Here is a 15922-nt window from a genome sequence, read left to right as displayed (position 1 = left end):
AAATGTATATACATCCACTTATTCAGCCAACAGCAGTTTTGCCCCACTGATTCATTCTAAAGTTATAAATAGTGTTTCAACCTGGCACAGAAGAGGGCAACCAATAAGAACAGAGCTCATTTACATATTGCTGTTGTTGGAACAAAACCTTGTATCTCCAAAATGGTAACTTTACAGAAAGAAACAACATACTTCACTTTTATTGTAAGTCAGTGGAACCAGATTTTTGCAAGTCATTTTGGGCCATTTGTTTTGGTCCATTCATTATGAAATTTACACACATTGTAAAGGGCAACAGGCATTTTCAGACATTGCCAAAAACTGAAAAACAACAAAAATAGAGATAGAGGTTCTTTTTCCGACAGCAGCAAAATACCAGCCTTAGTGGCAAAGTATCAAAAACAGCCTGTTTAGTGCTAAAGGTTTAAGAGAGGTTGGAAATGGTCATATTGAAATAAACTGTGAACGATTTTCATACATAAAACTTGCACAAAATAATAAGTGGACCTCAAGGATAAAAATAAGATACAGTACAAGAATAGTGTAGGATTAAACTGAGGGTGAGGATGAGTAATGATGTGAGAATGAAGAAGAGCACTTTAGTGAATGAATTGATGAGGTCCCCCATTAAGATCCTGTATCATAAATGATAATCATTTATGGTAAAGTGTCTATTAAGCAGCCTTAATGAATGTATTAACTTGAAGTGAGGAATCATTTGTTAGCATCTAAATGAAAACTTGAAAGAATTCTGATCATGTTGAAGTGTATGATCAAAACAAATGATAAGTCAAAGCAAAAGTTAAGATACTGGTTAATGTCTGTAGTTTTCTTTGTAACTTAGAGTTTAGTACATGAACAAAGTGAACTCTTAGCTATAAAACAGCATAATGCTGTAAAAACTGAGAAATCTGCTTAAATATGTATTTTTTTAAGAGGGCAGATGAAAAGAAGGACATTATTGGGATCTATAATAAGACAAACATGGCTATGTGAGTAAAATGTCTTCATAGTCTGATCTGATTATGTGATTTTGCAGGTTTAGACATTGAGATTTTGTTCAGATACATTTCTGAGTAAGGTGAGGTGAACAAAATGATGAATACTAGAATAGCAACATGTTATGGTTAAATCTCAATCTGTAACTTATTAATTGATACTTTTTTTCATCACCAATTATAAATAGCTAGGCAATAATTTCACAGACATGCAATAAATAGGAAGCTTTTCTGTAGTGATTTTCACACAGGGAATTAGAAAAAACACTGCAAACCGTCTAGATCCTTTCACACTGTCTTCACACCCTCATGTAAGTAGATTCTCACTCTCAGACAAACTCAGCAATGTGTTCTCAGATTAAAACCCATACAGACTTAAAATCACTTACAAAATAATAACCTTGCTCAGTAGTGCATTTGCCTTCTTAGTTCACCTTTGGTAATTTTCTTTTCTTTTATTGTTAGTATTTCTTACACATAACACTCTCATAAATCAGATGATTTATAGTCTGCACTGATATACTCATATTTATATATGCTTATGTGTGTATATATATACACTTAGGAAGCAACACTGATTGACAATCAATTTCACAGCTGTTGTGCAAATGGAATAGACAACAGGTGGAAATCATTGGCAATTAGCAAGACACACTCAATAAAGGAGTGGTTCTGCAGGTGGGGACCACAGACCACTTCTCAGTACCTTTCTGCTTTCTGGCTGATGTTTTGGTCACTTTTGAATGTTGGTGGTGCTTTCACACTCGTGGTAGCATGAGACGGACTCTACAACCCACACAAGTGGCTCAGGTAGTGTAGCACATCCAGGATGGCACATCAATGCTGTGGCAAGAAGGTTTGCTGTGTCTGTCAGCGTAGTGTCCAGAGGCTGGAGGCGCTACCAGGAGACAGGCCAGTACACCAGGAGACATGGAGAAGGCCGTAGGAGGGCAACAACCCAGCATCAGGACCGCTACCTCCGCCATTGTGCAAGGAGGAACATGAGGAACACTGCAGAGCCCTGCAAAATGACCTCCAGCAGGCCACAAATGTTCATGTGTCTGCATAAACGGTTAGAAACCAACTCCATGAGGATGGTATGAGGGCCCGACATCCACAGATGGGGGTTTTGCTCACAGCACAACACCGTGCAGGACACTTGGCATTTGCCAGAGAACACCAGGATTGGCAAATTCGCCACTGGCGCCCTGTGCTCCTCACAGATGAAAGCAGGTTCACACTGAGCACATGTGACAGACGTGACAGAGTCTGCAGACGCCGTGGAGAGCGATCTGCTACCTGCAACATCCTTCAGCGTGACCGGTTTGGCAGTGGGTCAGTAATGGTGTGGGGTGGCATTTCTTTGGAGGGCCGCACAGCCCTCCATGTGCTCGCCAGAGGTAGCCTGACTGCCATTAGGTACCGAGATGAGATCCTCAGACCCCTTGTGAGACCATAAGCTGGTGCGGTTGGCCCTATGTTCCTCCTAATGCAGGACAATGCTAGACCTCATGTGGCTGGAGTGTGTTAGCAGTTCCTGCAAGATGAAGGCACTGAAGCTATGGACTGGCCTGCCCGTTCCCCAGACCTGAATCTGATTGAGCACATCTGGGACATCATGTCTCGCTCCATCCACCAACGCCACGTTGCGCCACAGACTGTCCAGGAGTTGGCAGATGTTTTATTCCAGGTCTGGGATTAGATCCCTCAGGAGACCATCCGCCACCTCATCAGGAGCATGCCCAGGCGTTGTAGGGAGGTCATACAGGCACGTGGAGGCCACACACAATACTGAGCCTCATTTTGACTTGTTTTAAGGACATTAGATCAAAGTTGGATCAGCCTGTAGTGTGTTTATCCACTTTAATTTTGTGTGGGACTTCAAATCCAGGCCTCCATTGGTTAATAAATTTGATTTCCATTGATGATTTTTGTGTGATTTTGTTGTCAGCACATTCAACTTTGTACAGGACAAAGTATTCAATGAGAATATTTCATTCATTCAGACCTAGGATGTGTTATTTGAGTGTTCCCTTTATTTTTTTGAGCAGTGTATATATATATCTACACCCTTAATTGATAATCCATTTCACATGCAATAATTTAACAATTAAACATTACTAAACTAATTAAACATACCACAGTGCAAATTCTTGTATTTACACAACACTGTACTTTTATTACTAACATTTAATTTTGTTAATGTAGTAAACAAGGTGAGTTACTGTTAATTAAAGCATTTGTGAATGTGTTAATCAAAAATAATACTTTCATACGTTCATTAACATAAGACCTTGCTAATCTGTTTGCTAATGTCAGACCATGCTATTTCAGTATTTAGTGTGACCATTTAATGTGTTAAGCCTTTACCTTTATTACAGTTTCCTTTTTTTAGGAGACTTGCTGCAATGTAAAAAAAAAGTCTTCTTTTACACTGTAAAAATGGCTCATTGGTTCAACCAAAAATAGTTCATGAACTTCAATAATACTTAATTCTTTCATTTAAAGTAATTTGTAAGTTAAATAAAACTAATTCAATTTTTACTTTTTTGTTTTGCAGTGTTTATGTTTTTCCACACCTCCAGAGTTCAGTCTTAGAAGTCAGTTGCATTTCTGTATCTGACAATCTGAATAATCCCAACACATTTAATGATGTTGAGATCTGGTCTCTGGAGTGGCCAGTCCATCGTTCTGAAACCACTAATAGCTTTTCTTTTTGGTTAGCAAATTTCCTTCTTTTTTGTCTATTTCATAATAAAGGCTTCTTGACAACGACACACTGTTTCAGACTCATAGTATTGAGTTGTCTCCTCACAGTGGAAGGATGGACAGAAATACTTGTAGATTTTTTTCAGATCTGAAGCAAAAGTGAAGCTTGATTTCTTTTCTCTCTCAAAGAAGAAAGCTTTAAATACTGTTTATGACAGGGGACAGTTTTGCTGGTCTAAGAGGTTTGGTGGTCTACCAGGTTGTTAGGTCTTAGATTTTTTGAACTCTAGTTTTTCTTTGACTTTATATTTCTTTATGCAAGTGGATTGTCTTATATGTAATCTCTTCAGAAATAAGTAGCTTGTATTTAGTGGCTGTTTTGACTGGAAATTAAAATACATAAAGGGTGGTGTTGGATTGTACTGTTTGTTAATAGGGGTAAAGTTTTAGGCATTCATTGTTCAGGGCCTGTGACCCTGAGGGAGAAGCGGCTTAGAATATGTGTGTGTGTGTGTGTGTGTGTGTGTGTGTGTGTGTGTGTGTGTGTGTGTGTGTGTGTGTGTGTTCAGCAGGCTGTGTGACCATAGAGACATTAAGATATCTCAATTGTTTATTAAATGAGAAAAATCTGATTTAGTTTCAAAAAGGTATCAGAATTGCAAGTATTGGAGCTCGTAGTCACTTCTATCTGGAGCTTAAATTGATGCTCAAATTGCTCAAATTGAACCTTATACATGTGCAGTTCATAAATCTGACATTCATGAAATGTGCGCATGAACAAGCCATTTATTCTGCTGCTGCAAGTGTACCCAGTAATTTCCATGACCATATAATCTTAAAAGCATATAATCTTAGCACTTGAAAAGCAATTTTTTGCTAAAATGCCCTGTCTGCTGTGGCACTATGATGTAGAGAAATGCTCATTCACTTCAAGTGCGATCATAATAAATGCATAATGTGTGACAGAAACATTATAGCTGTACATAGTCCTGCTTGCTGAAGTGGGTTTTTGTTTTTTTTCTGCTCATTTATAGGTTTAATCAGTGTGCTTAAATGTAGTCATGCATAGTATGTTTTGAGGCTGGTACCTGGAGTGTGTAGTCATCCAGCACTGTTTATCGCAGGTAGGCAGGGTACTTCATGATGCTATAACTTGGCCTGCTGGCCAGAACAGTAGAATCCTGAAGGGATTCCCATGAATCCGTTTCAGTATGTATGGGCCTTTGTTCTAAAGAGCTGTTATCTCGCTCAGTGCCTCCCTATTTAAAATGTTCGTTTCTGTTATTTTTTCTCTGCTCTTATCAGGATGGAAACTAACTCAGGTGTTTGCAGACGTTGACCTGTAGCCACAAGATGGCACAAAAATGAAGCACTTCTCTGTAAATGCATCGCAAAAGACATTGTTTATGCCAGTTTTGCAATGCTTTTTTTAAAATCTTAATCTATTGAGGAGAGGTTCGTATAGGAGAGGTTCATGTAGGAGAGGTTCATGTAGGAGAGGTTCATGTAGGAGAGGTTCATGCTGAGCATTTTTAAGAAAATTAGTCCCCAAATAAGAAATTTTTTTATTTAATATTATTTGTTCTCTATCAACATTACATATAAAAATATGCAACACATGTAGGTTTATTGATGGTTTTGAATGGTAAATAAATGCCTATATTTGTGCTGTAGACATTGTCCCTGTCACCACCACTGTTTGAATGTTTACATTTCAGAAATTTTGACAGAAACAAGTCAGAAACTTTAAAAATTATTGAAAATTACTCCTTAACAGCTTTTTGTCTGCATTTGTAATTTAGTTTAAGTGCAGAAAACTGTAATAATATTTGATTCTACTGTGTGCATTGCACTCTTGATTACACTCTGTGGCTATATTCATGACCAAGCAGGAACATTTGGCTAGAAATTGGTTGGACACAGAAGCTACTGTCCATCTCTCCAAATGAGAACATGGCCGATTGTGTTTTGAATCCTCAGCCTCAGATGGCATATGGCACTGCTGGGATTAAATCCTAAACCCCAGTGCTAGGACTCTTCTCCAGAGTCAGATGGTTTTCCTAGTAAGCAGCTGTCCTTCCAAGAGACACTTTGTCCTGGCTGTGCTTCCCCATCCTATCTTCCATCTAAACTCCACACCTGAGCCCCCATTAGCACACCTGAGAGTATAACAATGGAATAAGCATAACAGCCCATCCACATAATAGCTCTTCTTCAATAACCCTCTTTTTAGACAGCCAGTGCTTCACAGAATACACTCTCTGAATACCCATTAGGGGTCTTAGCATTGGCACACACCCATGCCCCCTCCAAAACCACAATACTTCTTTTCTATGCCATTGAGAGTTGCCGCACAGTGGTGGGCAGCGTAATTTAAGCCAATTCATTTTAGAGATAACTTCAATGACGTGAATTTACATGCATGTATATTTCAGTGTTAGTCACTTTGGATTGTATCATTAGTGCCCGGCTGATAGGCACTTGAAGTGAGAATGGGTTATAGGCAGTAATTAGAAAGGCCCCTCAAGGCTGGATTGTTTTGGGCTGTTAGTGGTGAGAATGTGAACTTGAGAGATGCCTTTCATACACTGTTCATTAGTAAGAGAGTAGGCCTCATAAAGGTTTGCAGAATGGGAGAAGCATCAGTGCCACCTCAGGTCATGGAAACTAGTTGAGAGAACCCACTAGACCATCAGAAAAACAGCCCTTTCTTTTGTGCAATCAGACATACCAGCTGCTAATAATTCTGACTCAGCTGGATATTAAGTACAGTTATCCACATTTCTGTCTAGCCTTACACAACTTGGTGGTTTTATTGACCTATCATGACTGTTGGACTTCCGCATACTATTCAATATGAACAGCAGGTACATTTCATTACTTCTGTCCTCATATGAACTGTAAAGGAGTGATTGTGAACTGCCTAGGACATCGTTGAATGAATTTACCATGCTTTAATTTAATTCATAAATGTGCTTCGTTCCCCTTGTTTACTGATTACACAGGAACAAATGAATGTGAATAAAAAAGAAGGGACTGACTCTGCTTTTAGAAGGCAAGATGGCAAGCCTTATCACTGTTTTTCTGTGCTGCTAGCCTTTTCCTACTGTGTGTCTTCCTTTTCTTTTGTGCCAGGAGCACCAAAAAACCAGCAGGCAGCTTCATCCGCAGAGCATCATTCTGTCTGGCCTGTATGAGGTTATTGGGTTTCAGGGCAAACACAATCAGACAGTGTTGGCGTATATATTGGAGAGACAGAGTCCAATGATTTTGGACTGCAGGAGGCGCATGCCTCACCAATCTGCTTTCATGTTCTCCAGGCCACTGATGGTTTCGTTGCGGAAGACCACCGTGACGCGTGCTGGTGGCCGCTCAATGCCAGTTCAATCTCAAATCCATAAAGTCGGAAGATGATGCAGTGCCAGCTCCCCTGGCTCCAACCCTGCTGGTTTTACCTCAGTGGCCAGAAGCTCCAGGCCTATATCGTTCCCTCAGACCCCTGCCGCCATCAGTAATTGAGTCGATTGGTAAACAGTGCGCTTTCTCCTGGGTCAATTAGCTTCTATTAGAGGATCCTAGCAACCCTTACAAAGAAGCACAATGGGGGAGTCATGCTGGAAGTCCTGCGAAACGTCCAGATTCTCCTTTATCCTTGCTTGTGCTCTTTTCTGGTCTTTCCTTTGCTCTCTCTACCTACTCCAGATTCTTCAGTCAATCCCTGGCACTAGCAGGCAGGATTAGGTCTGCCCAGGGGATCCCAGTCAGATTGTAATGATTGGAAATGGCTTTTACACACCAGTACTCTCACTGTTTGCTGTAGTGAAGACAGACCGTGCTCGCGGCATTCACATTTTTATTACCAGCTGCCCACTGCTTCTTCATTCAATCTGAGCTCGGAAATAAATATATAAGGCCTATATCCCGGAGCATAAGGGAGGCTCATATGTAAACCATTAGCCATTTTCATCTGCAGGATAAAAGCTCATTGAGAACACAGTATGAGAGAAGTGCAACATCGTAAGTGAATCAGATTCTTATTGGGAACCCCATTTCGTCTTTACTCGCTTAAAAAATGAAATGCTGTCACGTGAAGTCTGCAAAGTGTTGACAAAACAGGCTCTTTGTCTGCACTTTCCCAGAAGGATATTTTCTGAACCTGTGGCTTTATACCTTGTCTGCTTTATAACTCTGTAATCTGATTTGAGCCTACCTGTTTTACTCATGGGCGAACAAGTCCACATGCTCTTCTTTTGTTTTTTGTTGACTCATTTGTCCTGGCCTGGTTTGTGCTCATATGCAGAGTTAAAGCATGAGATTCTGGTTTGGAGACAGACTGCACACCGCATCAACCCAGCCAGCCGAGAGGAGACTGCTGTCAAATGTCTCCTCATGCAGAAGGTGCTCAATCTAGAAAGCCTACTGCGCAAGAAGCTCAGAACCTTCCAGAGGTAAGGTACCACTGCCAAGAGTTCAATAGTTCATTTGTTTCCCCAGTCTCTGTGGAGTAGTAAAAATATAAAGTTATATTAAAAATATTTTCAGCAATGTTCACAAAATGAATTCCACTATGTAAAGGTTTGTAATTAATATGAGGTCTAAACATTCCAATGCAGCAAGACCAGATAAACTTTAACTTGACTAATTATGAATTCTTTAATTGAATATTCTACAAACTTTTATTTTATTATTTGGATAATCTGTATGTTATACCATTATCGATTACTCTTACTTCCACGTTTCACTGACACATGATGATAATGATGCAACAGAACAGCCTTTATTCTTTTTTCACTTTTTGCTTTTTCTCTTTTGATGATCTGTTGCTTTTCTGTAGTACTTTTTGTTTATATACACAGAACTGTGTGAAAGTTTTAGGCATCTAAGCACATTGTTAAACAATTTACCTCAGCAGTGACTTTATCACAATATGCATTAGTATAAAGTCATATTCATAATTCAAATAAACATAAAAACTGTAAAAAGTAACAAGAATTTCTTGGGTCCATATTTTTCCTTGATAGCTTCACAGCCACCACAGAGACTTGTTAATATCATCAGTTACATCATGAGCACAATTTACTGAAGCGCTGACTGGTCAAACCAGGAGTTGCTTTTTAACAACATATAAAACTGGGCTATAAATAAATAAATGAATAAATAAATAAATAAATAAATAATATTCTATAAATTTTGTTTATTCAAATATTAACACTTTTCTCAGCAAATTAACACAAAATACACAAATAAATAGAGTTTGAAAATGTGTCTTGGGTGCAAAGACTTTTGCGCATCACTGTATGTTGCTATCTTGTAGTGATTATTCTGAATATTATATACATTTCTGTGGGGTTCTGCAATTTGTCAGAATAATGTGTGTAATAAATATAATAGAACATTGTAGAACTGTTTGTCAATAATAGAAATTCATGCAGACATTTTTTTCACAATGCCATCGACTAATTGTTGCAGCCCTGGTTTAAAATTCTCAGTGATCTACATGTGTACAGATAAATTCAGCACTTTGCAAGAACCCATCTGATGGTGATGGTTTTATTGGTCTAGAAGGTCTTAAGGATCCTATTTTTTCTACTTGTTTTAATGTTTTCTTTGTTTCCAAAGCTTCAGTTTTGGAAACTTGTGTTTTTTATTCACATATTCCTCTTTGATTTTCTTTTTCCTTCCTTCCAGTAGCACCTCCTGATAAAACTATTAACTTACACTTAATAGCCATTTTGGAAATGGCTGGAAAATAAATGATGATAAAGGATGACTTTTACACAGTACTGTACTTGTGGTTTTATCTGGCCCAACTTCAGTCATTTATTTAGTCATACTTTGTATCTCTGCAATAATTAAATGAATCACCAAGTTGATGCTATTAATTTATATTTGACATCATTCACTGGCAAGCACTGAAAAGTGCTCTTAGAGTTTTGCTGTCTAGGCAGAAGACCACATGGTCAGAGTGTCACGCAGAACCTCCCCAGTATGCCTCACTCATTCACCCACACAGCGAGACACAAGCCATGGCTGATCACGGTCCTCCAATGCAAGCTCTCAGTAGTGAGTTACAAAAAGCTGGCTAATGTGTATGAAAGACTGAGGATTATTATTCTGAATCACACCGACTCTGTGCTCCTCATTGAGGGCTGTAATTGTAATCATGGGGAGAGGTAATTTCGGTTCTTGCACAGTCATATTTTATTTTGTCGTCATAACAGATGCTTGTTTGAGTCCAGCATGTTAGGGGGTGCATCAACTACATATGGAACTACTAAGAAAACCACTATCTAATAGTATCTAATAATCGTCAATATCCCCTTTCCTCTTTAGAAGTTCAGGAGAGGTTATCAAATTTTAGGGAGACATTATGGTGTCATCTGTTTATTGTGGCTAAATGGACATTTTTATGGTGACAGGACATAGAGAGGAAACAGAAGTGAAGTTCAGTGATAATTGACCTCAGAGTACCACCACCACAGTTATGAGCAAATCAATTTCAGTCTCAAATTTCACACCATTAACTTGGCCAGCTTAATGAAGGGTCAATTAGACGTTCCGTCACTGATGTCAAAAGTTCCAGCACATTCACTGGGCTGGTGAGAGAGACCACACTTACCTAAAGAACTGTAAACTTGTACTTATATAATTCTTAAGTACACAGACTTATGCAGAAGGTCTGGCGCCCCTGGTCAAATGACATGTTTTTGTTAAATTTCTATTTGAAAATAAATTAAAACATACTCTATAGGAACAAACCTCTGCATATTTTATTGCACAATTACTGTTTGTTCAATTTTAACACATTGGAAAAAAATAAACATGGCCTGTACAAAAGTTATGGCAAAAGTTTGATTTTTTTTATTTTATTATGTTTTAACATATTAAAATAAATAAACAGAAATAGTGTACTAAAATGTGCAGAAAAAGCAGTATTTAAGTTGTAGAACTTATTTTCACTTAGAAAATCAACAAAACATGTAATTTAACCAGGGGTATTCAAACCTTTGTATAGAACTGTACCTTTATTCCTGTACCTGTAAAATGTACTTTTAAGCATTTTATCCTTTATTACAGGCAAATTTCCCAGGAGGACAAAAACTGGGAGAACAACATCCAAGAGCTACAGAAAAAGGTAAAAAACCAAACCCATAATTCAAAACCCTGATTTAGATGAATCTGAGCAACAGTGTTCTTATGTACACTAATCTTGCTGCCCACACATTCTCCTACATCTCCTATGCTCATGCAAACTGCACACTCCTTGAGTAACCCCCACTTGACAGTTCCATTCCTGTTCTGATGTTATCGTCATAATGAAGAGAGGGAGGACTAATTTCTCTGATTCTGCCTGAGCTACCGTTTAGACGACATAATTGGTGTCACAGAGGGTCCTCTATCTTTTTTCCATCTCTGATTTGGTCTCCTCGTTTATCTTTTTTTTTTACAGCACAGAATAACAGACAAAGTCCTGCTGGTCAAGTGTATCTCAGTGCTGACCATAGTCATCTTTATGTTCTTCCTGAACTCCTTTGTACCCGGGATTCATCTGGAGCTAGGTAAGAGAGAGTTTGAACTTATTACTAGGGGATATTATCAGATTTGATGCTATTTTCCATTCCCAGGTTAAGATTACATGGAGTTATGTAGTTTTATATGTACAGACTCATGCAAAAGTTTGAACACCCCCTTTTGTTCAAATAACACATTTTGTTGATTTTCTTATTGAAAATAAGTTCACACATCAAAAAAAGTTCACAACAAATAAATATGGCATAATTTCTATTTATAAACAAATAATGTAAAATGTGCTAGAACTTTGGCACAGGCCACATTTTATGTTCATGTTTTTCCAAATATGTTAGAATCAACAAATAACTAGTAATTTGCATTAAAATGGGCCAAAGTGTCTTCTCTTTGGAGGATTTGTACTTGCGTTCCTTTGGAAAATCAACAAAACATGTAATTTGACCAGGGGAATTATAGAGATCTCATATTTCAGAGCTTGCTTTGCCAGCAAAAATAAACAAAATATGCCATAAACTTTTCAGCCCCAACAATTTATAAGTCCAGTCATTTGAGTCTGTGCTCCTAGTGTAACGCCCTCTTTGATTGGATGCACAGATGCCTAATTCTGATCATTAACAGTGGTTTCCCTGAATGACAGCAAATGAAAGACCCTCAGAAGTGGTCTACAGGGACCACAAGTACAGTTCTAAATTTGGATACAGTTTTAAATTTCAAATGTTGTTTTTTACAGCTTTTCATAGCTGCATTGAAATCATTAAAACCTTACTTCCTAGCAATTATAAATGACTGTTTCCTCAATTTGGCACCCTAAATAACTGGACGGCAAAGACAAACAAAAGCATGTGTATAGAAACCCTGTTGCTTTCCGACATGTCAGACACACTGGTATGTATTAATTTTATGTTCTGCAAGGAGGAAGTACAACAATATCGCTCTGTTCTGTTGATTATAAGCCCTAGTGCTTCAATAGAGAGAGCTATGCTAATGAAGTTAGCAATATTAGCATAGGTGCTAATTGGTGCATGTATTAGGCCATCTGTTGACAAAGTAATTATTTGCAGCTGGGTCTAAAACACAACAAAGGCCTGCAAATAAAACAGTGCACTACCGTGATAATGGGGTTGCTTGAGCAACAATAAGACATTCAAATGTATTTGGCTGGAACATCAGAAGGCCCTCATTTTGCTCTACTTTTCTGTTTTTATGTTGGTCTATCGCTCTAACATGGTACCATGCTTTGTCTAAGTTGGCTTAGTTAGTCAAATTTAGTTCCATTTAAATTATGTGCACATTAGCATGCCTGTGACAGTTGTTACATAATGGCTTGATGGCAGTTATTTGAGCTGATCCCAATTGTTTAAGGTGACCACAGTTGCTTTCCATGTTTATCTTGCTGTTTATCTTTCACAATCATTTGCTTACATTGCAGCAAACAGACTGTGAATTGGAGGTGAGGTTGGAGATGCTTGTGTAAAAATGAATTGTATGAATACTACAATTAGGTAATTAGGTAAGAAGCCTGGGTTTTTAAGAGGTTAAATTATAGTCCAGCATTGAATAGTCCAGCAGTTATCCACCCATGTAGAACTATTCTGGCTTAAAAGCAGCTTATTGGAAGTGGATTTCTGCAACTACATGTTGTTCGTCTGCAGTTATGGGTGCTGGATCATAGTCATGCAAAGTAGTCGCAAGATTATAACCTGAATTTCAGGACTACAGATTGAAATGGAAACCCAAAATAAAGTGTTTCTAGGAAGATTAATTAAGGTTTGTTAAGGTTAACTGTTGATTCTGATGTAATTAGAATTGACATTCCAGGAAGTGTTTTGAGAAAAAAAAAGCTTTCAAAATGAAATAGCAACAACAAAGATCTAGCCTTATGTCCCTGTGAATCATATCAGATTGGTTTCTGGGTTAAGGTTTCTGGGTACATTGGTTTGTGTCATTTTCATTTAACTGTCAAGTATTACAACTGTGTGCCATAAACACTGTAACTTTTAAAGATACACTACTTTCACTTTGTATATTTGTAAGATATTAAAGATTTGCTACTTTTCATAACTTATAAACCTGGAGTTAAGACAGGACTAATATCATGAGCAGCCACAATTTTCTTCACTTTTTAAAAATAAGAGTTCGATATAATGTGTTAAATAAGGATTGTTAAAGTTTGTTAAAATATATTGTTGACTCTGAGGGTTCATACATTTCATATATGGAAACTAGTCTACAAAAAACAGTCCATTTTGAATTAATTGTTTTTGTGATGTCACAAAAAACAATGTATTTACATATGTCTCCCTGTTCATCTTACCCATTCACATTGAAGTTAAAAGGAGTGTGTCAGTCTGGACGTTTTTTATTTTTTATTTTTTAAAAGAGGCACCGTACCCAGGGTGGCCAGTTAGAACTGAACATATTGACATGTGTCAGTTTTAAAGGCACACTAACAAAAACAGCCTGGTCGATTTTAAGCAATAAGGAGATTAAAATTAAATGAACTATGGATGTTTTGGCTACAGGAAACCACAGAAATGTAATGTGAAGAGCTTAACGGAAAAAAGATCAAATACAATAAATATACAGGATTATGACCCCTTTAAAAACTGTACATATGTAGGATGTAAAACCTAAAAAACAAATATAACAATACTAAAAATATGGTGCAATTATGTTTCCTTGCTAAAGCTACTGTGGGTGTTCTCTAGAGGGAACCACCCCAGTGACAGGGTTTGTACCTAAAACAGTACAGTTCAGTATCCTTTTTTTCACAGTGTTATATTATTTCACATATAAAAATCGTCATTTTTTGGTTTAGTTAGTCACGCTGTGGCTGTGGTTTTAATCTGTTTGCATTGATTCTATTTGGTAGAATTGCTTCAAACTGCATATTTATTAGTATAGACCTGTAAAATGCGAAGTGCTGCCCTCCTCATCCCATGTTAGCAGATCATCTTGGATGTTTTAGTGTGTCTTGCCAAGTTTTTACCTTCAAGCCTTTAGTAAACCAGGTCCTGAATGTGCTATTTCATGTGCAGCATCTCTAATTTCTTACATAAACCTTAAGTAACCTTAGTAATACAGGCAGTCACTCACACATCTGTGTGAGCGCAACATGTTGCACACATTATGCTGAGGTAATGAAGGCACGTATGTGCACAGATAATGTGGCTCACTCATCTTTGGCTCGCTCCCCTTCTGTAGCCGTGACACTTAATTAAACTCCACTGCTCTCCTGACCCCTTTTCAGTATTACTGCACAATTCCAGCCTTTGCCACACTTGTCCTTGTCCTTTCAGTCCATTTGTAGTGTGCCTTCAGGGTTGAACACTAAGGCCTGTGCTACTCTATCAGATCTAGTCTCCAGGAATATGACCCCTAAGAACATTAGGTCAGCATCACTGACCTCTCAAGGCGAACAAAGGAAAGAACTATTGGAGAGTCATGAAATTGCTCCATAATCAAGAAATGTTTCTACATCTCAGTCTGCATTGCTTAGAGGCCTAATCTCAGTGGGAGTATAGTGTGACAGAAAAGAAACCCATTTCTTTTCAATGGGAGCAGCACTTTGTACCAGCCAACCGATCGATAATTTGTGTTAAAAGAACAGTTTGACAAAAAAAATCTAATTTACACATTTTTTAAAGTCTGAAATATAGTTATACTTGTCCCTTTTTATATAGTCAAGTCCATAAATATTTGAACAAATTTATTGTTATTTTAACGATCTACCAAGTCCGCCTTAGCATATCGGCATTGAAATTGAATAATGAATATGAGCTTAAAGTGCAGCTTTCCAGCTTTCAGTTGAAGGTATTGAAGTGAACAATCAACAATCAAGTGAAAACTTCACCAGAGTAAATACTGAGGGTTTACTGTGAGATGTAAACCTTCAACTAAACTAGCTTATAGTTAGCTATATAAGCAAGTAATCCTGCTTAGTAAGACAGGCCCCTGAAATAGCTGTGCCTTGAGTATATTTGTTTTCCCTGCTCTAACACAACTGCTCCAAATCATCAGCTAATTAACAAGCCCTTCTGAACATACAGAGAAAACAAAGTATTCAGAATAAGGGTACTCCAGAACCAGAGTCGGGGACCACTTGTTTGGCACTTTTATTTGTTCCAAATTTAGCGGTACACTAGCAACAGAGGCATTAAGTATCAGTGTTGTAATTCATCACGTCCGGCCATAAACTTCCTTTTCCTCTAAATACTGTCTAGACACGATTCATCACCTGAGCCACAGAACAATGAGAAGATGATTAATTTCAGCTGTGCTTTTTAGCTGTCAGCATGCTGGGTCAGGCAGGGCTGTTGGCACGTTGTTTAGAGGATGAGACTGCTCTCACATTCCGGCTTTAAGATAAACAAGCGGGACCAGGCCGCATCTGCAGCTCACCTAGAACCCTGGAGTGCCGCAGTTGTTTTGCCTGTGATGAATGAGCCTGTGCAGAATAACTCCCAAGTCCTCAGCCGGCTTCTTTTAATTGCAGAACTCTCTGGCTCTTTTCTGTCTTTCTTTCTCTCCCTTGCTTCCTGGTACTCTCCTCCTAACCACCTCCATCTATAGCTGGATGCCATGGGGAATAGCAGTGTAGAGAGGAAATCAAAAGCTCCTTTCTGCCTACTTTTTTTACTTCCAAATAAACTAGAGCTACCTGAATCCATCGCACAACATTTCTG

At 38.2% G+C, this 15922-nt stretch overlaps 1 protein-coding gene across 1 annotated transcript in view; it reads left to right on the top strand.

Annotated features, from left to right (window-relative positions):
* The window catches only part of oca2 (oculocutaneous albinism II), a 123640-nt gene that overhangs the window by 59369 nt on the left and 48349 nt on the right, over positions 1 to 15922 (top strand). The window contains exons 16-18 of the mRNA XM_017718798.2: positions 8008 to 8155; positions 10785 to 10842; positions 11158 to 11266. Of these exons, the coding sequence (XP_017574287.1) occupies positions 8008 to 8155; positions 10785 to 10842; positions 11158 to 11266 (315 nt within the window). The remainder of the gene's footprint in view (positions 1 to 8007; positions 8156 to 10784; positions 10843 to 11157; positions 11267 to 15922) is intronic.

The sequence above is a fragment of the Pygocentrus nattereri genome, chromosome 26 (assembly GCF_015220715.1).
Source record: "Pygocentrus nattereri isolate fPygNat1 chromosome 26, fPygNat1.pri, whole genome shotgun sequence".
In the NCBI taxonomy this organism is placed as follows: Eukaryota; Metazoa; Chordata; class Actinopteri; order Characiformes; family Serrasalmidae; genus Pygocentrus; species Pygocentrus nattereri.
This window is presented reverse-complemented; position numbering and strand designations above follow the sequence as displayed.